We start from the raw sequence: 26,334 nt of genomic DNA on the forward strand, positions 1-26,334 counted from the left end.
TGGGGCGGCTCAGGCGGTTAAGCATCTGCCTTCAGCTCAGGTCATGACAAGGATCCTGGGATCGAGTCCTGCATTGGGCTCCTTGCCCAGCGGGGTGCCTGCTTCTCCCTCTGTCTGCTGCTCCCTCTGCTTGTGCTCTCTCTCTCTCCCCCTCTCTCTCTGACAAATAAATAAAAATCTTTAAAAAACAAAAACAAACATTCTATGAATAAGGGCGCCTGGGTGGCTCAGTTAAGGGTCCAACTCTTGCTTTCTACTTAGGTCATGATCTCGGGGTCCTGGGGTCAAGCCCCACATTGGGCTCCTCGCTCACCGCGGAGTCTGCTTGTCCCTCTCCCTCTGCTCCTCCCCCTGCTTGCACGCGCATGCGCACGCACACACACTCTCTCTCAAATAATAAAAAAAATCTTTTAAAAAAATTCTATGAACAAAGACATAACCAACAAGTTATATTATTTTTTATTCATGTTAGAATTTCTATCAGTGTTTGAACATTAATATTTAGAGAGTTTGTACATTTTTGCCTTTCAAGGTTTAAAATGAGAACCACACTAGGTCACAAATGGTAACTAATACACATTTCACAATTGCATGAATATTTACTCGATCTCTCACTCTCTTAACACTGTTAAACATTTTCTTTTCCTTGCTGTACTTTACAATGAAAAGTGTGCCCCACTCATGTCTCAGCAAAGTTCCAGACATTATGGATTCATCACATATAAATTCTTTAAAAATATACTTCTGTCAAAAGACTTGATGACTACTATGTACACTACAAAAATAAATTTTCATATAAATAAATTATATGGCATACTTTTATCTTTGTAATTGAAATGACACAAACCCATTTCTGCCCAAACGGGCAGACAATGAGACCCAGTTTGAATATTTATTTCCTTTAAACTCCTTACACTAACACCTACCATGAGTCTTTAATGAACATGTTATATACTCTGAACTATTTAACATTAGTAAGCACTCTATACAAATAAAAATTCTGTTCAAAAGTAAAACATAGCTGTAATAGTGTTTCCAATAGAAATAAAATCCCTGCATTGTTTGTTATAAACTGGCGTGACAAATACTGTAGGAAAACATTCTTATGATACAAAATTATAAATATCAGCAAAGATTTAAAAAAAATTAAAACATCCAAATAAACAAACAAGACAGACAAAATAAAACTATTTTAAAAAGAGAGAGAGAGAAATTCTGGCTGCCTGCCCGCCCCCGAGTTCTCCCTTTGCCAATGTGACTGTGGGAGAAAGTTCTACCCCGTGCAGAAAGTGGGGCCGTGCGAGATCTCATGCACCACACAAGCTGGGCTCAGGAAAGGAGCGAGGAGGGCATGCCACGAGCCAGAGGGAAGCAGACCTCAGAATTTTGCACCGTCTCTCTCTTGAACGCAGGACCTAAGTTTTCTGAGCAGAGCTGGGTGTTAGGTGGACAGACAGTGTGGCTGACAGAGGCTCCGAACAGTAGACGCGGGCCCACCGGGGCCCCTGGCACATGAACACACACACCTGGCGGCCCCAGGGGGCTTCCAATTAGTATCTTACAGTTTTGTGGCAAGTTTTCGGGTCTGAGGTCACTATACTGCTGGGTGCTACTGGGAGCCCACTGCCTTTTGGCCGGAATTTTCTGTGGGGAACAGGAGGGCACAATGGGCACCGCCATCCGTGTGCTCCTACAGCAGCTGAGTCTGGGGACCGACTGCTTCCCGGACACTTGCCGGGCCCCGGCTAGGAGCGGAGGAAGACCAAACCTCAGAGCCGGACAACACGAGCAAGACAGAAGCAAATCTTTAAAAGTAACGCCTGGTTCAGAGATCTGCCTCCAGACACGTTCTTCAGTGGGGTGTATGCAACGAACAGCTCCCTGCTCTTGGATCAGTGTCACATCGAAAGAACACTAGTAAGGCCGAGAGGAGGGACACAGTTTATTTAGGAAGTGTGTGCCCATGACGTTACTATTCACACACTGAGAAGGATCCTTCAGAAGCTCTTACCCTGCAGAACTTCTGACTCCACATCACCAAACTGGAGGCTCACTATTTATCTCTCAAGAAGATACAGACAGATCCAGAAAGCCCCGACCAACTGTGCAATTTAGGAAGAGGGGGGAGTTTAAATTGTAGGGACTCAAAACATCATCTCTGGGTTTACTGTGGGCCCAGAATCAATAGGTTTTTCTACTCGTAGTAGGGTCATTGTCTCTGAAAGATTTCCGATCTGCCCTTAAGCTTTTGAGGGTGCATGTGTATGTGTGTGTGTGTGAGCGTGTGTGAGTGACAAGAGGTACAACGAAGGCTGCGTACTCTAGAGTACACGTTCATGGCCCAGCCGAGGCTCACCACTAAACGTGTTCTGTAATAACTCTTTAATACCAATGAAGATGAGCAGATGTTAGCTCTAAACCCTGAGGTTCCAACGTCCACCACAACGATCCATGCAACGGAGCCCGTCTCCTCTGAGGCATGAGTTGGGAGTGTCTGGATAGCAGCCAACGATCGCAAAAGATGCCCTGGACCTGAAGCGAGTCTGGCGAAAGGATAAGGCGACATTCAGGGCTAGCTTTCCAGCAGCACCAAGCAATAAAGATATCCTGACTCTTCCAGCCCAAGGAGGGCAGAGCCCACTAAGGATTACAAGAACGTGAAAAGAAACAACAAAATGAAAAAAAATAAAATAAAATCACAGTACAGTACATTGGGAAATCACACACGTGTTCACACACACACAGCCAAACAGAACCACATCCAACTACACCTGGAGAAGCCACCGGGGTTAACGTACTTTCTTCATATCTGCTCATTAAACAACAAAATTATCACGCATAGCGTGTTTGAAAGTTAACAGTAACATTTCATACTACCACAGGGCTGTGATATGCAAATTTAAAATATTTTAAACAGAAACCTTTACAAAATAATCCTATTACATAAGCAATATTTGCATAGAATTATACAGGTAAATTATACAATATTTAAGCAGCAGCAACATATGCTGAAATTTAAGACTAAGTTAAACTTGGTTGTGGCACAGAGACCCATGCACAAATGGGGGGGGGACCCCGCGGCGGCCTCCCCACCAACAACTCTGGGGGCAGGAGTGGAGAAAGCCCAGATCGCACTACTTTACATCCGTTCCTTCGTATATTACATATGTGTACACCTCTTAAATATTTATAGAACTATTTCACAAAATAATACAATCGGTTACAGTAACGCGGAACTGCTCTCCCGGTGCGCACGTTTGTAGGACTCTAAGCCGTTCTCTTCAAGCAGTTCGGGGGCGGGGGCGGGGGGTGTGTGGTTGGGGGGGCTTCCAATCTTTGGCCTCTTTGCTTCAGATTTTACTCACCCTTTAAAAGAAAGAAAAAAAAGTCAAACGAAGCAACAGGTGTATGGGTCCGGATTTAGAAAGCACAAAATCAAGGAAACTGATCAATGGTATTAGGGATCAGGATGGGGGTGCTGGGTGAGGGCACGAGGGGATTCTCAGGGTGGGTGGCAAACCCTTCCCCGGTGTGAGGGCCGGCGACATGGATTCACGGAGCCGTGTATCACACATACCTGTTATGGTGCTTTATATAAAGATAGAGAGGTGAAAGCTAGCGCCCTTGTGGACTTGCACTAACGCTCAACAGCTCGGCAGCGAGGGGAGGGACCCCATTTAGGACTGGACCAGTTCCCCAAGGACGAAAGAGCGTGGACGTGGCGCTCCTTGCCTTGGAGATCAGAAGCCACTGGGGTTCGGTTTGGGCCACACCCACGCCCCGGGGCTCCCAGAGGATGCAGCCTGAGAAGCCCCAAGGAGCTCTGCTCTGGGTCCCCCTGCGCGTCCGGCCCCTGCTGCCGAGGAGCAGCGACTCCCGGGCCAACCCACCTGCCCCACGCACCTCAGTTGGAGCTGCTGCCCCGGGGCCTCTCCTCACACTCCACGTCCTGCAGCTCTATGACTTCCACCTTGGAGTCCCTCCTCTCGCGCCGGACGTTCAAAGGCACGTGGGGGTCCTCAAACAGCCCGTGGTCAGTCTCGGGGTAGTCCCCGTAGCCTGGGCACAGTCCCCCTCGGGGGCTCCGCGCCGAGCCGGGCCCGGGGGCAGGCGGGGGGTGTACGGCAACAGTCACGGACGCCGAGGCCGTCACAGTGGTGATGGGCTGGCAGTAGCTGGGCGCCGAGCTGCCCATGGCAGTGAACGCGGGGTGCCGAGGGTTGTTAGAACGGGCTCCCCGGGGGCCCGCGCGGTCCCTATTGCTAGGGCCGGAATGCCCGTCAGTAGAAATTTCGAAAGCATCTCTGCGCGGTCTGTAGGGGGGTGGCCGCAAGCCTTCCCTGGGGGGCTCCCTGCGGGGCTGCTGGCCTGGTCGTCCGGGAGGCAGGGACTCTGAGTCCAGGGGGGGCTGCTGTCGAGGGTTTGAGGGCGGGTGATGTCTCGCTTCGGGATGGACCACCTGCAGAGGGCGAGGGCAGGTTAGAACAGGCGGGAGGATGCTAACCCCAGGCGGGGCATCGCCCCTCGCTGCGCCCGGCCTTTCCTTCCTGGCTCGGGCTCCCGCCGGCCACCCACACACAGTTCTTCACTGAGCGCTCAGTCAACCCCACAAATGGCTGGGCGAAGCCCGGGGGAGCCAACGGGGCCTTCCACCCACAAAAGAAAAACCTGTTCTTTTAGAACCTCCACGACGTGGCAGAGGAAGGCCTTCTTTGGACGCCGGGCCTAGGCTTTCTCCCGCACAGCTGACCGGACACATAATACGGCTGAGGCCCATAAATGCAGGGCTTTGGTGGGAGGGGCCCTGGGCTGCCTGGTCCCACGGTTTGCGCCCCACCCTGCGCTGCAGGGTCAGGTCGCAAGCTCCTCCTCTTTGAAAACTGCTAAGCATCTGGCTCCCGCCGGCCCAAGCGCAGCCTGTTGGCAGGACTGTCTACACCTACACTGTTGAATACGGTAGCCACTAGGAACATACGGCTATTTACACTTAAATGAGGAAAAATGCCAAATTCGGTTCCTTCGTCGCGCCAGCCACATTTCAAGGGCTCAACGGCCACATGTGGTCAGTGGCTACTATATGGGCGAGCCCAGAGGGAGCATTTCCATCGTCGCGGAAAGTTCTGTGGGGCAGCACTGCCCCGTCCGGTTGTTAGGAATCTGGTTTCTGGGTCTCTATACAAAGCACGGAGCAGCACAGTGGCCACATCAATCAAAAGGACCGTGACCAACTTCAAAGTCGTTCAGCTTGTACCTATTTTTAGGCCCCCGCTGAACAAAACCAGATTCACACTGCAGCTCAGCAGGCAGCGCCACGGGGGGTAAGAGGAGGAAAATTTAGGTTATTTGGTTGGCCCCTTCTCTCTTTCATGCAAGGGCTGCTCTGGCCTGGGACTGGAATACCCATTTCCTGGAGGGACAGCAGGAGGCCCTCAGTTGGAGCAACACGAGTCTTAGAACCTTCCTCGGGTTTTGTGTGCTGTGCTCTAGGCCTGGGGGGCTGAGGACATCCTGGGGAACAGAGAGAGTGCAGGACATGGCTGGGGCTCTGGGAGCCTCTGAGAAGGGGCTCCCAGGCTGCTCATGGCTTTCCTGAATCACTGAAGGCTAAGCTTCCCACTTCTGGTAAAGTCTTAGGCATCAATAACTGAAATCATTTTGTACCAGGGCATTTAAATGTAACAGAATTGGGAGGAAAAAGAAATCACTCTGTTGGCAATAAAAATACCATTACATTGAAAAAAAAAAAGTATTACTCTAAAATGACACGCAGCTTTAAAAAAAAAAAAAAAAGGGCAGCAGCAAGGCACGCTTTCCCTCTGGCCCTGAAGCTCCGATTGTACTTAGCCCGAACAAGACACATGCCAATGCTGCTCATAGCTAGGGTTACTGGCCCCCGCCCTTTGCAACCCGCAGGACACCCCGCCACACAGAACTGATTTTTTATAGTTTAAGAGGCAAATACTGGCAATTTCATATGATTCTACCTAATCCCTACTTTATTTTAAAGTCCTCTCTGTCTGGGATTTGCTGCTCAAAGGAGGCAGGGGCTGCCCCCCTAGGGTGACTTACAGTGGAGCGCGCAAAGACAGGGTTTTCTGTGGCTTCCACGATCACTTGGTGGGCAGGGCCCCCGGTGCCCTGCTGGGCCTCGTAGTGCCGAAGCTCTTCACTGATGCCTGACACGGTCGTCTGAGAACTGTACTCCGAGTCAGAGGAATCAGACCCATTGTTTGCATGACCGGGGGGCACGGCAAAGCGGACCACACTGGGGGGCGGCTCGGGGGAAGGGGTGGGCAGTCGGTTCAGCCCGTTGGCTGGAGATACCTATTAAAGGAGATTCCATATCAGAAGTGTTATCATCCATTTACCTGCTGGTCACACTCAAAGCAAAGCAAAGCAGAGCACAGTCTTGCTCAGGGCTCTCTGTACCCGTCCCCCACTGCCCCGGCCTCTCCCACTCCCGTGCTCACCTCCCCCACTCTGCCACCTCGAGGCCCATCAGGCCTGGCAGCTGGAACACAAGAACTGCCCTCTGCTTTTACACTTCGGAAAGGCAGGCTGTGCCCTTTTTACTTTTTTCAAGCCCGGATATTCATCTTGAGTGGAAAATGCTTCATTGATACAGAACTATAAGACTCGGGGCGCCAATCACTTGGTTTAAGACACCAAAACAAAACCAAAACAAACCCAGTACATCCCCCAAAGCTGAAGAGAAAAAAGCCATAGTCATCGAAATGTTTACTGAAAAAGTAAACAGTAATGTTGAGATACCTAAACATCTAAATTCACAGGGACCCTGGGACAAGCGGCATTCTGGTGGCCTGAGAGGTGTATGTGACACCCGGTGCAATTACTGACCTCGGGGTACGGGCCGAAGAAGGACAGAAGGACTGGGAGCAAAACCAGCCCGTTGAGAACACCCAGGATTGTTAGGATTGCCAGGACAGCAAAGAAATACCTTGAAGATAAAAGGGAAACAGGATCATTCACTGTGGCAAAAGTAAATGAAGCCAGGCTTCATGTGCCCAAATATTATGCAGCATGTCAAAACCCAAAATTAACAAAGCCCACACGGTTGCAGAGGCTCTTATAAAACTGTGGTTCACATTCAGCATGAGATTAGTTTTTTTTTTTCTTCTTTTTTTTTTTTTTACCTTGTGACTCTCAAGGACTACATTCCACAACCCAAAGTGTTAGTTCGTGAAGGGAAGAGGGAAAAATTAGTTTGTTAATTTGCTGAAATCTCCTGGCATGTAATGTTATTTATGAATGTGTTACACAAACACAAAAATATGGAATGTGAGCTGAATGGCTGAGCGGATTGGAAGCACAAACACAATGCAGAGGGGCCCCCGTCCATGAAAACCCAGCAGAAGCAAACAAATGAAGTGAAGGGTGTAGAATTTAAACAATTTAGCTCAGGAGGAAAAGCAGCCCACTTCTGCAGGCAGCTAATCCACTGTGAAATGCTTCTGCATCTTAGAGCAGAATCTCTAATTAAGTCTCGAGCGGATCAGGTAAGGCTTTCCCTGGGCTTTCATTAATCACAACTTTCTGCCTAGAATTCTGTGAGTTCCAGTTTTACCAAACGGCTCCAATTGCAACCTTTTTAGAACACAAGAACCAGCTTTCTGCAAAGAAAACGCTGCCCATTCTGTGGTTGCTGGGGCATTTGCGGGGGAGGGCGGCCCACAATGAGGGGCTGCTCTGTGGGCCAATCTTTTGTTGAACAATTTAGCATCTCTGAATACTCTTGTTTTGCGTCAGCCAATTCAAACATAAAGGCCGCAGCACCATGAAGAAGAGGAGAGTGCGCAAGTGGCCCTGCTTTCCCACCATTGAGGGCTAAGGTCTGGGATCCTTCATGAATACCAAGGTAAACCTGTCAGCTCGGGCAAGCGGCTGGCCGATGCTCCCCACAGCTGCAGGGAGCGGGCTCCACGCAAGTGTACGTTTTCTGGAACTAACAATATCTAGGACAATTTTGCTGGAAGGAGGCTGAGGTGGCGGAGAGCTCAGGATGTTCTGGGAAGAGGGAGGGCGAGATATCTATCTGTTAATGGTCCTCTTGATCATAAAACAGAACAGGCACCCAACTTTGCCATGACTATACATGTTTCGACATTAGATGAAAGGAGCGAGAATCCCTATAAAAATACAAATACCTTGCAGCTATTGTAAACACTAGAAACTTCTGAGCTGCATTAGTAAGAAGCAAGCCGCCAATGTCTTGCTCTAATGTAAACTGCAGGAACTTGAGGCTGAAGCATATATCAGCAGCAGCATTAAGACATTTGCATCCCATCCGTCTAACTGTAGCATAAACAGACCAATTAGATTTCTGACGGCTTAGCGTATACAATGTCTGCTCATTTAGTTGACCTCAGTGAGGGCTTTATCAGGTTAATCCATCCAGTTCTAGAAAATGGGAAGCCCTTTTAAGTGCTTGAAACAAGAACCCTGATATCTCTGGGAGAGAACAGGAAGCCACGGGTTCGATGAGAGCTGGGATTCTGCCCTCCATTCTGGTTCCCAGCTGGTTGCTCCACTTCTGGCAAAGATCCCCCTCTGGGGCTCACTCGGCTTCCCCACGAGGCTGAGTGAGATCCTCTGAGATCCCATCACGCCCAGCCTTTCCCATGCTTCTGAACTGCCTGTGAACTCCCTCTCCCCCCAGATTGTAAGCCACACTGCGGGGGACGGGGTCCAGGTAACTTGCCGCTGTGTACCATGGCACTTACGAGGTGCTTGTTACATTGTGTCGAGGGAGAAATCACGTGAAAGAAACTCTCCTTGACACAGGGGTTTTAGGCCATAAAGAAACATCTACTAATGCCCGAATACACGTATGCTAAGGAAATAAAGGAAAAGCCAAAGTCAAGTTAAGAAGCTGAAAATAAAACTCTGGCCAAAATCTTGATCTAATTTAGGCATACATCTACCTGGTATAGGCAAACAAGAATGTACTAACTGGCTTGTTAGTTGATTAACGGTGTTGTGTTGAGAAGACCAGCAGCATGGGTATCACCTGGGAGCTGGCTGGAAATGCAAACTCTGCTCCGCACCCTCCCTGCCCCCAACGAAATCCGAGCTGCATCTGCAGAGCCTGGGATGATTCCTAAGCACATTACGGTCTGAGAAGTTCTGGTCCACACTGTGATCGCCGCCCCACCTCTCCATTAGCCCACACTAACTACACTGAGGGAACGCCGGCCCTCCTTCGAGGAAGGCTTCATCTCTGCTGCCCAACTGCCCAGTGGGGTAGGCCACAGACCAATGGCCTGATCTTTTTCCTGCAAGAAGGAATCTTGGACTGAAACTCAAAACCCTCTTCTTTTCACTTGAAAATGCAAGACCTATCACAGGCCCACACAGCGAGAAAGCCTGTTTAGATTCTCTCTCCAGATTCCTGAAGCATCCCAAGCCGGGCAGTCATGTCTCACATTCGGTTCTGCTTTACCACGGTTCTAATTCTGGACTATCTTTCGCTTATGGATGGTTCTGGCCTTGCCCTTCCACGGAGCAGCAGTGTTACATCCAAGAGCAGCTACTTCCCGAAGCCATGGGGGCCGTTCGGAGCAAAAAATGGTCTTTCCCTGCAGTGCTCAAATTCTTTTCAGAAGGCAAACTTGCTCTCCTTTTCTATGTCACAAACTCATATTCTTCATAAATCCACAAGAAATTGCATGCCCGGGGATCCAAAAAGAAGTATCCAAACTAAGTCTGGATTTCCAACATTTGATACCGAAGTCACACATTTACTGCTCCCTAAATCTTATCCCTAAATCTTATTAAGAACTTGAATGTGAAGTCTGGGCATGCTACCTTTGCTTCTTAGAAGAACAAAATGTAGGTGACCATTTTAGGTATTTTGCTAAGTTTTCTATCAATTTGAAAGAGAAGTGAAGGTCAAAGTCAGTGAGGGGGAACCAAGGTCAGAACTGGGGTACTGGGTGGTCCCCTGGTTTCACACTGTGGAACTCTCCACTCTCCTCCCCAAGATGTTCCCTAAGATGGCTCTGGAAGAGAGCTTGTCCTTCTACCTCTCGGCAGGTCTCTGAGTTAAGAAACTCAACATTAGAGGAGTCACGGACTGTGGTGATCATTTTACAATGTACTCGTATAGCAAAACATCACGTTGTATACCTTAAAAAATATATGATTTTTATTTGTCAGTTACACCTCAATAAATCTGGGGGACAAAGAGTAGAGTCACAATGAAGACATGAAGACATCTACAGGATACAGAAGGAAATCTCCAACAGAGATCATAAGGTTGATAGTGATTGCTAGAAATTAAGAACCGTCTCCCCTCCTGCTTACCTGACAATGAAATCAAACTCAGACCCTGCGAGCATCAGCACTCCCAGCAGAGTGGAAACGGCGCCGTCCAGGACGGGTGCAAATATGTGCTCCAGGGCGAGCGCGGCCCTGCGGTTCTTATCGCCAATGGCCGTTAGGAAGGCCTGCGCAACGAGAAGAGGCGGGATGAGCCGATTCCCGGACGGAAGCCCGTGGGCAGCTCTGTCCAACATGCCACCAGCTCTCTTACTCGGTCTGTACAGACCTTCTCGCATCTTCCTTTCTAGCTCCTGCAATATTTAATCGGGGTTGCTCAAGTACCTAAATCTAGGCTTATGCTAAAATGGCCTGTTCGTGATACTGTGTCATGTTTGGTGTTGATATAAATCTTGAATGACAAAAAGAGACAGAAAGCATATTTACTTTAAATTAAAAACCAAACCGAAACTATACAAACATGAGCAAAATGTCCTTTTCTTTTTGCTGCTGCCCCCCTTGGGTTTCCTCCCCAACCCGCATGGTCTCACGGCTTTCACATGGGAGGCCCACAGTGTGAAGATGACAGCATCCTTCCTGATTTGGGGGAAGGTCAAGATCTTACTTCTAAGTGGGCTTAGTTGAGGGTTGCGTGCAACTGGGTGCCAAGTACCCATTTCCTCATGATGATGCAGAACTTCCATTGCCGGGTTCAAACTAATGTGTTTGTAGTACATCTAAGCACCACGGAAGGATCACAAGAAAAATATAGGACGCGAAATTCAAATCGAGCCTGTTCTAACTCTGCGTGGTCATATCCCCCCGCTCCTTCACTTCCTAAAGCTCCACTAGGTCAAGAATACTACTGATACCAATGGCAACTTATATAGAGTAAGCCCCAGCATATTGGACTGTTGGCTTGATGGGGTGACCCAGGACCATTTTAATGGGAGTCAGTTCCTGGCCCTTCGGTGGGAGTCAGTACCTGGCCCTTCGGTGGGACCCCAACAGGAGTTTGGTACAAGTCCTTTCTCTGCCTGAAAGCTACAGGCTGCTCTGGGATATGCTGAGAAGAGAAGGTTCAGGAACTCTGTAGACCATAGCTCCTTAAAAATCAAGGCCTATCACACATTGGGTGCACTCCCATGCCTTGCATAGCTTGTGGAAGAACACTAAGGTTGTTCTCTTGAACGGATGAAGAAAGAAAAGTATATAAAAATGTGCTAGGAGTTTCCGTACTTTTCTCCAAAGTGCATGTGCTCTAGAATGCACATGCTTTTCCAGAGTGGGGAAGGCTTTAGGATCAACAGAATTGCCTTTTTGTCTTGGGAGGAAAGCACCAAGACAGTCTGCAACCATGTTACTTTGTGCCATACTTGGGCCACAAGGCTGCAAGGGTCAAGTAGGGTTTTATCATCTCACACCCAACTTACGTTGTGGGAACAATGAACTGATAGGAACCCACTGATTCTTTGAAGAGTGCTCCTCACCAACCTTATTCCATCATTTTAGGAACCTCAAAAGAGCAGTACCTGCCTGCTTTAAGTAGACCTTCACATACAGGACCAAGAACGCCATATCCTGTGTGTGGATGGTCTCGTGATGAAGATGGGGGCTACGAGCAACGAGCAGGGGTGATGGCTCACAAAGCCAAGCTGGCTCTTGAGCCTCCTTAAATTCTTGGAATTACATCTTGCATGAGCGGTGGAAGCATTCCTTAATTGTTTATCCAGCACTGGTGTGTGCATTTATGTTCATACTACCTCACGTGTAAGGCCCAGAGTGCCCTGACAGGCTGCAGTTTTCATTTCCACTGTAAAAACCTGTTCTAGAACACTCTTGCTTGCTATGCTGGCTACCAAAAAAAAAAAACACGTGGTTTTCATTCCCATCAGAATAAAATGACTGGGTGGATTCTTCACTCTCATGTAAAGTTTTCTCCTTTTTGAAGAAATGATATTAAGCATTATTTATGTTCTAAGCTCTAGGCTGGTGGGCTCTTCTTTTTAAAAAATCCCCTCTCCCTCCTCCCAGCTCAGTGGAGGAAAAGAATTTGGGGAGGCTCAAAATTTAGGGAATGTTGCTTCTGTATTATCAGCTTTTTGTTGAAAATGGCACAACCTCAACAGAACAGTCTTTCTGAAACACAGAAGTTTATAGACTCTAAACTGCATGTCAAGGCCCCTGAAAGACTCCTTGTGGAGAAACTAAGAAGGCACAAAACAGAGCCAATGTGTAGATATGCACACGTGCAGACATGCATATGCCATGTGTTGAGCGCCAGGAAAACCAACGCTAGTGACTGCAAAAGCAAGACTAAAAGTAATGTGACCCAGGCTCAGGGCTAGGTTTCCTATCCGGGGCATTCCACACATCAGTATTTCTTTAAAATATTTATTGAGTGGCTACCAATCACCCCAAGGACTTAGGCTATAAGCATGAGTGTGGACAGAACATAAACCACACACTGCTAGGAGGCTTCTGAATAATTTTCTAATAAACGTACACAATGGGTTTGTCTCTTGGTTTAAAGTCTCCTGATGTTTAACTTCCTCCAACAAACCGTTTACGGGACTGGACATGGTTGGGGGGGGGGCGGGGATCCTGTTGAGAGCAACCCTGGTTCTCTTATGTTCCTCTCTCTCTCAAATTTGGAGGCAGGGAGGTTGAAGGAGCTGGGTGGGCTCAGGTGGGAGAACCAGTTCCTCGGGCCTGCCTCACCCTCAGTCAGGCCGTCCCGCCACGCCTGTGAGTGTGGTCTCACTTTATCTCTGCTTTATAACTGTGGTTTTAAAAATTGTGTGCTCTTGTGTGCAATCACACACACTGATACCATCTAACTCAGGAACGAAGTTGACAACTTACACACCTCTCATGACACTAAGGACACCAAATAAGCAGAATCCTTCCTGGGCCCCTGCTGACCTGCCCAGTGAACTTTCACCTCCAATGCCCTTCTCCTTAGACTGCCCAAGAGGGAAGAAGCCCACCTAAATTTCAGCCCCTCGTCATGCCTGTGCTCTGAAGCCCCTTCACTATGACACGTTGTATGTGTGTCCTTGATGCTGGAGAAAACCCAAAAGGTCCCCAACCTGGAGACAACCAAAGCTAAAGTAAACATGTGGCCTCTCCATAACGTTCTCGATAGAGAGGTCTCCCATACCAGAGCAACATGAACGGTGAACTCCACTCCTATGCCGACGGAAGCGATCAAGATGACCACAGGCACGGCACTCAGCTTGATTCCAATGAGGCCCATCATGCCAAAGAGCTCGACCGTCATCAAAGCCAGGACCATCACCTTTAAGAAGATGCACGGGATGAGTGGACGGGCACAGACACCGGGTGCTGACAACAGGGGAAGGGCTCACTCCAGATCAAGAGCAGAGAAAACACCAGGGACCCAAACGTAATGAAAACGCTGACTTGCTTTCACTCTGGACACCTGTCTTTACTTTCTAATTCACTGCTGTCACTGCTGAGAAGGGAGCCTTTGGGACAATTTGGGGATAGCTGTTTTGGGCCAGCAGCCTGTTTGAGGAGTGCAGAAAGGCAAAGCTTACTATTACTACCGTAAGCTGTTTTTCCAACATACCTGCTCTAGAAGGCAAACAAATAAAAGAAAAATAAAAAAAAAAAATTTCACAACTATTCCATTTGGGTCATCTAAGAATTACACAAACATGGACTGGTAACTAGCTGCAAATTTAAAATAGTTTAAAACAAGGTTATTTCCTTCTGTTTTGATCTTAATCATCAGAAACTGTCCTTCAATTTACAACAGAATGGAAACTGGAAGAGTTTTTGGTTGCCCCACCCTCCACCCTAAAGAAAGCAGATAGGACGGGTGAATAAAAGTTCTTTCTTCTACGTAAAGGCAGCTTTGCTTTTGTTTGGAGAGCCCATGGGTTAAGAGAGGATGACGAGGGAGAAAAGGGACTTCTGGTCAGCTGGCAGGGGTCAGGTTACAGGCGCCTTCACTTTGAAGAAGTGAGGAGCAAGGCGGGTGGACACAGCAGACAGCTAAACCCAAGGAAAAGCTCTTATTTGCCTTCCGTCTGCCTTGTCAACCTCTGCGCAGAGATGCAAAGAAAATCTGCGAGGTAGACTTTGGAGTTTCTTGGGCCAAAGGGGAGAAAACACAAATGAAACAATAAACTTCCCACAGACGGAAGAGAAGGAGTGAATGATCTTTCCTGGCCGGGGGTGGGGCGGTGGACGGCGGCGGCAAGGGGAGGACGAGTCCAGTGACAGTTCCCTTTGCTTTCTTTTAAGAAGCTAATGAAAGATGGACAACATCAATTGCTTAAGCACCATGAAAACCCCTACAGACTAAACATTTACCTTTTAACATACCTGCTGCACAGACGTATGGTGCAGAAATGAGACCTGGTCTGTTTTTATAATTTTGTCATTTTGAAGCCTGTACCACAATTCGTGGAATTTAAACACTGCCGTGATTTTATTAGACTCTACGTGAAACTTACTTCAGATCTGAGAGTATTATACTTGGAAAAAGGATGCCAAAAAATCGGCTAGTAATACCAGTTCATCAACGTCCTTCAAACTTTAAAACACACAGAACACACACAACCATCTCGAAAACCATTTTACCCATAGACCACTGCCCTAACTTCTCTATTTACCTCCCCCCCCCCCCTTTTCTAGAAGAATCTTTCCTATGTTAGGTCTGGGATGTAGTCACAAAAGGACCCTTTAAGTAAAAAAAAAAAAAAAAAAAAATTAGTTACATTTGTATTTAATAAATGCTCAGCGTGTTCACGTTTAATAAATGCTAGGAGCGGTTATAGAGAGTGTGTTTTAAAACTTCCCTGTCTTTACACAGGAAGTTGAAAGCTGTAGGAGAAGGGACACAAGATGAAGGCCATTAAAGGCTCTACCTAACCATGAACCTCGCCACCTCCAGCAGAATAAATATAGCAAGGATGATGCAATCTATACCCTCCTCCAGAGGCCCAGACATAAACACAGCTTCCCGGCTGCAGCAAGAGCTAGGCCGAAAGGAATCTGACGTCCACAAAAGCCCTGCGAATGAACTCACAATGATCCCGGCCGTCCAGGGGTTCAGGAGGAAGACGGCACACACCAGGAACGTGCAGGCCAGCACCACGCTGATGGACAGCAGGAGCCAGTGCCGGAGGCCGATGTACTGCTCCCAGAAGAGGAAGGGGTAGCCGTTGGGGTAGCTGGAGAGCCCCAGGCTCGTGTAGTTGTTGCAGATGGTTCTGACCTTTTCGATGGCTTCCACGAAGTCTGAGGTGTCCCGCAAGCCATTGAGGTAGAAAGGGAACTGAGCATATTCGATGGGCTCCGCTGCTGGGACTGGACAGGGAGACAGTGGGAAGAGGCCACGGCTGAAGGCTTGGGGCAACAGGACAGAGGGCGAACGGGCGTGACCCAGGTTTGGGGGAGCCACCACACGCCCCAGGGTCGGCCCTCCCGGATGCACACCCCGCATGCTCCGCCACTGATCACAATGAACGGAGAAGGGACTCTGCCACCAGGTCCCCTGACTGCACTTCTTTCAACGTGAAGCACAAACAGTACTGGGGACAGTCTTCGGGACTTTACAGTCTTAATCTCTGGTTTAAGAGAGCTTTAAGCAATAATCAACATTCTATCTTTTTTCTGGTGGGGGGAGGGGAGGGGAGGAGCCTGGGGCCTGTGTATTTATTTAACCTTTGATTTTAATCTTCTGGAAGCAGTCACTTTTGTGATGTGTCTAAACAAGAATTCAATGGCAGGAGCATTTTTTGTTCGACTGACACAAGGGAAAATACGAAGTTCAAACTGTTTTATTACGCAGTCACTTATGAGAACAAAATAGCTCGAAAGTCATGCTTTCCTGAGAAAAACGCTTAACTTTCTTATCCTTTTAGTGATCTAACACACTTAAACCTTCCATGCTTCTCTTTTAATGCAATGCTAAGTCTTCAGCAGCAGGGGAAGAAATCCTTACACAACAAGCATTTAGTTACTGCCGTTGTGTGTTCCAGACCCTTTGGGGTCATTCAGTTGACTTGCTAAACATGATTTGCCCTATTATAATCTCAACTATAAATTTTCATTAAGACAAGCCTTGGCTGCTTGCCACAAGGCTCTGGGGTTTAGATACAGAGAAGCACAACCCGCTTCCTCTCCGGCCATGTTTGCAAAGGGACCCGTCTTCTTTGTCACGTCCTCCCTCGGCCTCCTCTCCAAGGTGGAAGCTACTAGTATGTCTAACGCCAATGCAAATTCCATCCATACAGGACCACCGTTCAAAGTCAGGGCTGAGCGGGGAAAGGAAGAGGATGCTGCTGCATACAGACTACCCTGCTCTGGTCTGAACAGCTTTGACAGAGTACAGGTGCTTGGTGGCTGATAGGAATGACCCAACTTGCCAAAAATTCCTTCCACACCAGAGTTGACAAAGCTAAGATAAACATATAATCCCCAGCGATAAAACTCTGCAATAGTAAAAGAACACTCAACCTGGAGGCGTCCCCAGCTTTCACATGGAACAGCTGGTGTGAAAGAGAGCTGCCTGGTGGGCGTCCTAGGGCGAAAGCTACAAACGGAGATAAGGGACTCTCATTTCCCAACGTGATAGGGCACGGCTTGTATCCATTAAACATCCTCATCTGTCTCCCAGAGCTTTAAACTCAAAGGAATATATTGTTCTGTTTACACTTCTGAACCCTGGGTAAGCGTCAGCAGACGAGGGCCATGGCTGAGCTTGGGAGAACAGGGTGAGGCCCTGCACGGCGGGTCCCCGTGGAGGGCTACTTACTTCTGAGCCTGGTTTCTGGCATGTAGTCGGCTTTGTCGTGCACCCACTCAGGACGGTGAGGCCGGATGTTGGCCTGGGAGGCGGCGTAAGCCACAGGGTCATTGCTGACCCAAGCGGTCAGGTAGATGTAGAATGCGCTGGGATTGATGATGCCATCCGCGTCCACCAGGCGCCGTTTGGTCAGCTGCAAAATGGGAAGAAGAGGGGTCCTTCAGAATGGGGCTGGGAGGGGGGGACACACTCCTGTCTGGAGGGGGGAAAAGAAGCTGAGCCCTGCACCAGCATTTGCAACAAAGCCGAGTATGCCCCCTCTTTGAACATATAAGAAAATCCCATCAGAACACCTTTGGTTTCTTTCAAAATGCACTTATCAGAGGATGCAATAATGGGTGTGTTTGTAACACACACACAGTTCTGCAGATGGTCCAGGAATTGACTGAACCAATTAAATCTGAATGCTAAAAGACTGTCTGCAGCCAAGGCAGAGAATGAACAATCTGGAGAAACATATTTATAGGAGGGGAAGGGGGGGAAAACCTGGCAAGAATCCCCATACACGTCTGTGTGCAGTTAACCTCTGCTGTTAACACTGAAGGAAATGCCACCCAGTAAATGGAGGAGAGCTATAAAAATAAAACAACATCTGTATAAATTTTGCTAACACTAGCCTCCTATGACCTGTGTATTCACAAAATGCCCATCGCCAGAGAGTGGAAGGGGTTGGTGCACAACTATGGTCTTTCTGGGTACCCCGATTTCTGAGAGAGCTGGTCCCACTGAGCAAGCCCCATCCTAGGCCCCAGAATACTACACTCCCTCTCTCTAAAGGAGGTCCTGGGGGCTCTGCTTAGGTGCAAACACCGTGAGAGAGACATACACACACATCCACACACACTCACACACACAAATATATTTTTCCTGTTTACTTTAGATTCAGGCCTGACTCCAATGCTTTTGGCCTTCTTAACAAAATGAAAAACACCAGTGACAGCAGTTAATAGAGAAAGAGTGAAGGAAGAAAGAGTCGAGCGACAAAACGAAACTTCAGGGGTCTGGATTCAATTAATCCCCAGGATATGTAACAACTGCATGTCTTCAAGCCGTCTCTGGAATTACAGAGCACAGCTCATGGCCTCCGTGCACGCAGCATGCTTTTCTCCCTCCCGGGCGGAGGAAGTGATATCCGGGGGCCTGGCCCGATCCCCTTCGCTCCATGGTGTCCCTGGTCCCAAAGGCCCGGCCCAGCCGCCGGGCATCCCCCTGCTATCTCTCCCACAGGTTCCTCTGCCCACATCCTTGTCAAACCTGACAGCGTGCCGAGCCGCATGCAGCCATAAAGCACCAAGTTCACACTCCATAATAACTCTGAACAATGTACTTTGTAAATCTGTCACCTTTAACGCCAGCAAAAAAGGGGAGACAATAAACAGAGCTGCTGGGAAGATCATTAGCATGACGGTTTTCTGCCTGAGGGGGAAGCAAGTAAGCTACGAGGAGCAGAGGGAGTGAGATCTGGGAGGGCCGGTAGTAGTGTTGGCCTCATTTGAAATCCGAAGGGTCCAAACACACTCCCCAACATGCCTGAGGAATCAAAAGGGATATGCTGGAATCTGAGCATCACAGAGAAGATGCAAATGCAGTTGGAGAATATGATTACTGAATAGAAACAGCTCTTATTACCCAGGGGAGTGAGCAGAATGGCGAGTGCACTCAGGTTCCAAGGACTGGCATTTCTGTTTGCCTCACTCGTGACAGAGCCGTCTGTCTGTCCTCCTTCTCCACCTGCTGGGCCAGGGTGACCCCAAGGAATCGAATGCAACCGATCCTCCCATCCTTCTAGAAACCTCTTTGATCTCCTAGCTCATCCATCCACCCTAAATTCTGCTCAAATGACTGTTACCATTCTTCCAAGTTTGAATAGAATCAAGACCAACATGGTAATGAGTACTAGAATTCAAAAGAGAACAGTACAACACAGCATTTCTAATATCTGAAAGATACTGCCCACTGCCTCGAGGGTTCTTGGTTGGAACCACGGCCATGGAGGTAGGTGGTCCACATGTCCCCACCTGACAGAGGAGCAGACTGAGGCACTCAATCAGCTGATGGGATGAAGTGAATTAGAGCCAACTCAATATTCTACCAGCCCCTGATGCCCCAGGTCTCCAGAGAGCACAGGCTGGGCGGGCAGGCTGTCAAGCAGTCTCTGTTCTATCATGCCCTGGGAGCTTCCAGGGTGTAGGGCAGGGAGAGTACCTGACTGATGTCAATGGGTTTATCACGGCTGCCGGTCTGCACCAGGAGTTTGTAGGCAAGGACCCCATCATCTGATCCATTTTTGTAATTGTTTGGCATGATTTTCCCAGTTTCCCAGTCACTGTCAAATGCATCCTGAAGTCCTAGAAAAGGCAAATGTATACAATGTATTATGATTCTTAACCACTATGATCCAGGCCCTAACGGGGTGGGCTGAGGACACTGAGCAGGACAAGGAAGTACTTGACATCAACCTCAAACACTCTGTGTGCTACTTGTTTTCTATTTCAAGTTCAAGTGACACTATTAGATTTTTCATGGATGAACTTCAGGTTGCTAATAATCACTGCTTCAAAAAGACAGAAGAGGGGAATACTTGCTTCTGGGAAACAAATATACATGTTTTACCTTTACATAAAAAAAGAAACCCCTTCTTCTCCCCCATGGCTATCCCGAAAGAAGGGAAGAGAGCTTGGGAGAGCTGGCTGGCTGGGTGAGGAAGCCACACAGGCTCATTAGGCATTTCACGCTGCCGTCAGGTGCTAAAGCCGTGGATTCTCCGATACGACCAGAAATCCCACTCAGAGGGGGAAACACGCATTCGAACTCCCAGCTTCAAACAAGCACTCAGCTGCTTCTCCAGCCCAGGGTGAGTGAACACGAGTCTGTCAATTTGTTCCATCTGTTCGACTTGTGGAGCTAATACAAGCTGTGGGATCGGCTGCCAGGTTGTGTAAAGATCACAGCCAACACCTATTCACTCTCCACTGTTCCTCTTTGCCACCCTTCCTCAGAAGGGGGGTGTGGAGGGGGGCGCGGGGAGGGATCTCGTGAGCGCCTGTGTGCGCAGGGAAATGCCTCACGGGGTAAATTTGGATCAGATTGAGAACAGGAAGCCACAGGCCAATACAAGGGGGCTCTGTGAGAACAGATGACAAACCGCAAGCACAGGGAGGGGAAGGAAAGGGCTTTCTGGGTGTGGGGGATGGGCGAGCCCACCAGCCCACCGCACACAGCTGCGCTTGGCCTCTGTAATCAAAACCATCATTACAGACCTGACGGTTTGGCTACAGCTGTAAAGAGATAAGCGTGCTGGAAGAGAAAACAGGGCCCTGGTGACCTGGCCTTAGGGGCTGAGTGATCCCCTGTGCACACACTCTCCCCCGACACCCCCACCTCCTTTCCACTGCCCTGCTTCCCCCCGCCCCCCATCCCCTCCCAAGTAGAACTCCCAAGCCCCAGCAGCTCAGGAAACCACATCTTTTGAACAAGCTGTGCTGGCAAGGGTTAGACATGCCCAGTAAGAAGGGAAAAGGGTTCATTTCATGACATGCCTTGAGTGACTTCAAAGACACCTCCCCCCTCCCAGTGCTGGTTCCCTCAGTGCTCAAAATAATTAAGCTCTTGGGGTTTGAAACAGGCGGAGAGGGGAGCACAGGCCCCTGTCCCCCGTCTCTCTCTCTCTAAACCTTCCTGCCCACATTGCTGTGGGCATTGTTTTTACACGAACAATGTGGGGATGAGGCCCGTAGGCCTGGTGCTGAAAGAAGGCCATGTTGGGGCGAGTGTGGAGGAGCGGTGGGCGGGAGGGACCACCAGCACGGCCGGCTCCCGACTCTCACACAGACTGTTTTTCAGAGCGGGGCATGCACACAACAAGCCGTACTGAGCAGATGTTATTTTATTACCTAAAGCCTTTTTTTGTTTTTGAAAAAAAATAAGCAGGAGAGCAAAAACAAGCCCTCCTCCCCTCCCCACCCCCCAGAAGAGACCTGGTCTGTTTTCCTCACCTTAACAGAATTTTAATCACTTCATGGCCTGTATGAGACTTTAACCCTTTCCCTCTTGACCCGTCAATCCTAAGGAGCCACTCGTGCTCAGCGAGCGTGGGGCTGTCTCAGCATTTTACACTGATCACTAGTGTGCTTCTTACAACCACCTCACGAGACAGCCCTGTTAGCATCATGGTTCCCACTTTACAGATGAGGAAACTGAGGCGTGGAAAGCAACTTGAGCAGGGCCACCCAGCAGGGCTCCAGGCTCGGCTCGAACCACGGCTGCTCTAAATGGCCTGGACACACAGAGGCGCTCAGGAAGTTCTCTGCTGAAGGCATGAATACGATCAGCAGAGTTACTGTGGGCACCAATGATGTCTAGGGGAGAACAGTGTTCCACAAACGTTGAGTGTAGTTTTAAGATATTTATGCACTAAGAATCGGGGAACACCCTAGATTGGATTTGGGGATGGCAACCCTGTGGGCAACTCAGTTCAACTCGTCATCCACGCTGCCAGCCTCCCGCGCCAACAACTGTACTTGGAATACAGACACAAACGAGAAATAGTCATTGACCTTAGGAAAGAGCGAAGTCCTCATGATTAGATTATTTTATTTTCTGACGAATTACCAAAAAGCTCAGTAACAATGAAGTGGCCCAAGAGTACATGTACAACATAGGATTCTAGACACAAAATGAGGGACAAGGATTTGCCTCCACTGCCCCTTGGCCAACATTTTATACTCGAACACATGTGCACTGTAGAAAACATTGGTGACAGTATACCTATTTTACAGCAAAATGTAAACGTTCTAGCTAGAACTTTTCTCATTTTAAATTTTATACTAAATATTATTTTCTAGGGGAAAGTTCTGAGCTACTTATCCCAATTGTCAATTTCTCTTTGATATGGGCCCCTAAAAAGAAAACACTGATTTAAATTTTATCTGCATAATTCAGTGTGAAATACAAACGAACACCATTTGTTCATGATGCACAGTGTGGTTTTTACCTGCAACTTCGCCTTACTTGCATGTGTGTTTAAAGATGACATGTGATGTTACCACTATGTATTTTTATGAGTTAACGCCCCCCAAACTTGTGGAATGTTGCTAAAGACCAATAGCGCAATATGGTTTTTAGTGATAATTCCACTGAAAACCAATGAGGGGTCCCAACACTTACCAGCCTCCCAAAATGTTTTTAAACGATTCAAGGACAGCTGATTCCTTGCAGGAAGTGTTCAAAGACCCAATCAACCACCTGACAGGCCTGAAAACCGTCTAGGCAGCCCAACGGTCCCATTACCTGGCCATTCTGTGTCCAGTGCTCTCTGCTGGACCTCATAAGAGTCACACGCAGAGTTGTAGAGCTGGCTGGGACCCCGGCTTGGGAGCAAGAACGGATCTCACTTGGTCTAGGTGGGTGCTGTTCACTTAGCAATCAAAACAACATGATTCAATTGCACCTTTAAAAAAGTGCGATTCTCAAGCCCAACCGCTTTAGGTCTTTAAAGGATGAAAGCATAGGGATAATTTACAATACGCTATAAAAAGTTTAGCCCTCACCACCGCCTGGAGACAGTACCCTCTGCCCTCTTCCCAAGCTCTGCCTTGCAGGCCATATTGAGCATCCAAAGGAATGGCTGAAGACGCTGAAATCAATTCTACAATAACCCTCTTTGGCTCAGATACTGGCAGTGCTGCCAATCGCTCTGTCACGGTGGCAAGCGATTTGCATGTCTTTGGCCAATGGGGGAAAAATGAAAAGCAGGGAATCTCTCAACTGTCTGGTCCTGTTTTGACTCATTATCTGAAAAACACAACCTCCCAAACTACTGTAAAAAATAAGACTTGGAACAAATTCACGTTAGTCTCGTGAGCATGTTAAAAAAATAATATTAACGTCGTGCAGTTCTCTTTGCCTTCCTCAAAAGAAGAGGTCAAATCTGGTATACACGCATGAACAAAATTCTAGCAACAAAAGTCAATGCCAGAAACTGTATTGAAGAATTTTCAGTCAAACTCAAGTTGTTTACCATTTCATGCAAACGCCCAGGGAAATTGGCTGCTTAATCTTTACATACAAGTGTATTGACTTAAGACCAAAAAAGGCACTCAAATCTGTGTTTAAACAAGCCTAATTAAGTGGTAAATTAAGACAATCATTTGGATAACTTAAGCCAAAAAATGTTGGGGGCCATAATTATTTGGGTATTTCAGTAAAAGCATTTTTTGCCTGAATTGTGTGGATAATTATCTTGATTCCCCACTTCACTTTGCATGTGTCAACATGGAATAAATGAACAGATGTTCTTGGAATCACTGAATACATTCATATTCAGTTGGTAGTTAGGAACAAATTTAAGCCATTTTTTTTTTTTCTCCAGTTGACTACTATTTCCTAGAAATGTTTCTAAGGACAAGGTAACAAATGCTAAGAAAGGCATTTTAAAGCACAATTCGATTATTTATGAAATACTGTGAGATGTGATTAAGCATTGATAAGTTTATTTCATATGCCAAATCAAAAGATGGTCCAAATATGGAATTTTACATTATATTCTCAAATGATGCAAAATTTACCGGTATAGTAAAGCCATAATTTGTCAATAAGTCAGTCTAGAAATTCCATCAACACTCTGATTTCACTTGATCATCAAACTAACCACCATCCAAAAAAAGAGCACTAGAAGCATCCAGCTCCCGATTTTATAACATATTTCCCATTTCCTAATGTGCACCCATAAATTCATACAGAAGTTCCCGAGTCCCCCATTTGAATTGTTTGCATCATTTTATAGGTAAGAGCCGGATTTGGGAGGCTGCCCCAAAAACAGTCCATAGAAGAATTTTAATTAAAATATAAAAAAAAAAAAAAAAAAGAAGAATTTTAAGCATCACTTAGAAGTCAATGAAACATGTTAGTGTTACGTAATAATCTAACACTTTAATAAAGTGAACAAAGGGAACTTGTGGAAGCTGAACATACCAAAGACCGAATGGTGAAAGTTTACAAAGGGCGAACACCCACTAGCAGCACCTCACCTTGGAGCCAGTCTCTGAAGTAGTGCAGCCACATTTTGGGAAGCTGTTTATTTTCTTCCAACATGACATACTTCACATTGCTGAAACTCTTGTGAAGGTCGTAAAGTAAGTGCTGGATATTTGGGTAGTCTGCTTTCTGGGTGACTATATACATGTTGTAGAAAGAAAAGTATTTGAATTGTGCAGCAATAAAGTCATATTCTCTGGTTTCCCGAGGCACAATGTCTGTAAGGTCCAGCCCATCGCGCACTCGGGTGGTTCCATAAAGGCTGACCCCCAGCAAGCCCAGAAAAAGGAAGATCACCACGACCTGTAACACAGTAAGAGGCATAAGATCAGAGCCAGAGGACAGGACCAACTCTCCCTTGACAAAAGCAAGCTGTTTGGTTCAAACCTCACTTTTACCCCCAAAATGGCCCTAATGAAGGATGTAGGGGTCATTCTCCAGAGGGAAAAACAAGTACTCATAGTAATCACATTTTAAAACAAGCTCATGAAAAACAAAATGTTTAAAACATAAGGAGTTCATCTAAATTCAGAGAAACATTTGCTACATAGAGATTCACTCCTGTAGAAGATGAGCTCATTAAAATGGCCCCACATGCTAAATGGACTGACTTTTTAGGAGGTCTGAAATAAGTCACACCCAAAGAAGCAACCTGATGAATTCCAAAGGAGACGGTTTTGTTATTTCTTGAAGACAGGAAGAATCTTCTGTTTTGGTAGATTACCTTGGCTTTTGGTTTCAAGAGGAAAGGAGCATAGTGTTTCTCAGCAAAAGATGAAAGTGTCCACTTGGTGCAGGGGGGCTCAAGGCAGTGGAGGCTGGAGTCGGAGAACTGGGAGAGCAGGTCCCTCGTGGAGCTGGTGCTCTCGGGGCTCTGGCAGCTGAGGGTATCCTGGGTCATGGTGACAGGCTGCACGGAGATCTCGGAGCGTGGCTCAGCAGTGGTGTAGTATACATGCGTGTGGGGGTCGTACTCTGTGCGGAGCTGCACTGTGGACTGCATGGTGATCTGGGTTTCATGGGTGAAGCTGTGGCTGCTGTAGGGGGGCGGGGGGCTGTAGCGGGTGTTATCATGAGTCTCCGTGTAGGCCTGAGGTTCAACCTGAATCACTCTGCTGACGCAGGGGCTAAGAGGGGAAAATATGTTGCAATGGTATACTGAAACAGGGAAACAGTGCTTTCATTTTTGCCAATGACCGACAGTATCCATTTTACATAGCTCTAATTTAGAAGAAAAATATCATACTGTTGAGTTCCACAAACATCACCTGATTTAACCACCTGGACACAAGACACTAGTAAGTCAGAGGAGACCAAATGGATGGCCGATCCTGAATTTGGCTGGCAAAATCGAAGTTACATGCTGATGAACCCCTTTCAAAGCACAATTCCTAAAAAACACACAACCCCTCCCCCCAAAACCCCACAACACCCAAAGGGCTGTATTTTTTCTGGATGGTTGGTTTTCAAACCTTTGTTCTGCCTGAATCAACAGAGATATGACACACTCCCAATAATCAGACAAAGCGATCCATAACAGAAATAGTAAGCGTGTGCATCACAACCCCAGAGCTGTGAGTCTTTAGTCAGGGGAGGGGAGAGCCTGTGACTCAATATCCCCAACAAAGCATCCTCCATCCATTATCTCCTCTGCCTCCATCACACTGGTAACAAGCCCTGTTAGCTACATTTTCGTCCAAGTCTACAGGCTAAAGAGTTCTCTAAACCTACCACTCTGTACCCAACAAATAAAGGCCATAGCAGCTCATGAAATTGTACCTTGTAAAACAGCAGAAAATATCCAATCTCCTGTCCTCACGTCGATACAAATCCATGCTGAGAATCGCAGGAAAAATTAGCAGAACCATAGCAAAATTGAATACCACTACTACGGCTGCCTGGAAGCAGGGGGAAAAGAAAAAAAAGTAGAGGTCACCAATATGTCTCCTCCCAGTCAGAGGACTGCTCTGAAAATAAAAGAGGTTTTAAACAACATCTTTCTTTCAATTCCCTATTGAAGTGTTTAAACTTGAAATAGATGGAGTTTCTCATCATTTTGCTTCTCTTCCATCATTAAGAGACCATTTGACTAGAACAGGCCCCATCATTCTGATTCTTTTCATCTTTTAGAATTTCATGAACCCATGATGTACAAACACAGGAATGAAATGAGCGTC

General features: G+C 47.4%; 1 protein-coding gene across 3 annotated transcripts in view; it reads right to left on the reverse strand.

The window, feature by feature from the left end:
- Positions 1-436: 436 nt before the first annotated feature.
- PTCH1 (patched 1) overlaps positions 437-26,334 on the reverse strand; it is a 61,203-nt gene continuing 35,305 nt past the window's right edge. For all 3 annotated transcript variants that reach the window (XM_035024454.1, XM_035024453.1, XM_035024455.1), the window contains 12 exons: positions 25,937-26,055; positions 24,882-25,284; positions 24,151-24,460; positions 19,328-19,470; positions 17,072-17,255; positions 15,341-15,621; positions 13,442-13,579; positions 10,324-10,466; positions 6,859-6,958; positions 6,070-6,324; positions 3,904-4,459; positions 437-3,366 (listed from right to left, as the gene is read on the reverse strand). In XM_035024454.1, coding sequence (XP_034880345.1) covers positions 3,905-4,459; positions 6,070-6,324; positions 6,859-6,958; positions 10,324-10,466; positions 13,442-13,579; positions 15,341-15,621; positions 17,072-17,255; positions 19,328-19,470; positions 24,151-24,460; positions 24,882-25,284; positions 25,937-26,055 — 2,631 coding nt within the window. In that variant the 3' untranslated portion in view covers positions 437-3,366; position 3,904. The remainder of the gene's footprint in view (positions 3,367-3,903; positions 4,460-6,069; positions 6,325-6,858; positions 6,959-10,323; positions 10,467-13,441; positions 13,580-15,340; positions 15,622-17,071; positions 17,256-19,327; positions 19,471-24,150; positions 24,461-24,881; positions 25,285-25,936; positions 26,056-26,334) is intronic.

Source organism: Mirounga leonina, unplaced genomic scaffold (assembly GCF_011800145.1).
Source record: "Mirounga leonina isolate KUSES-001 unplaced genomic scaffold, KU_Mleo_1.0 Mir_179, whole genome shotgun sequence".
NCBI classification, from domain to species: domain Eukaryota; kingdom Metazoa; phylum Chordata; class Mammalia; order Carnivora; family Phocidae; genus Mirounga; species Mirounga leonina.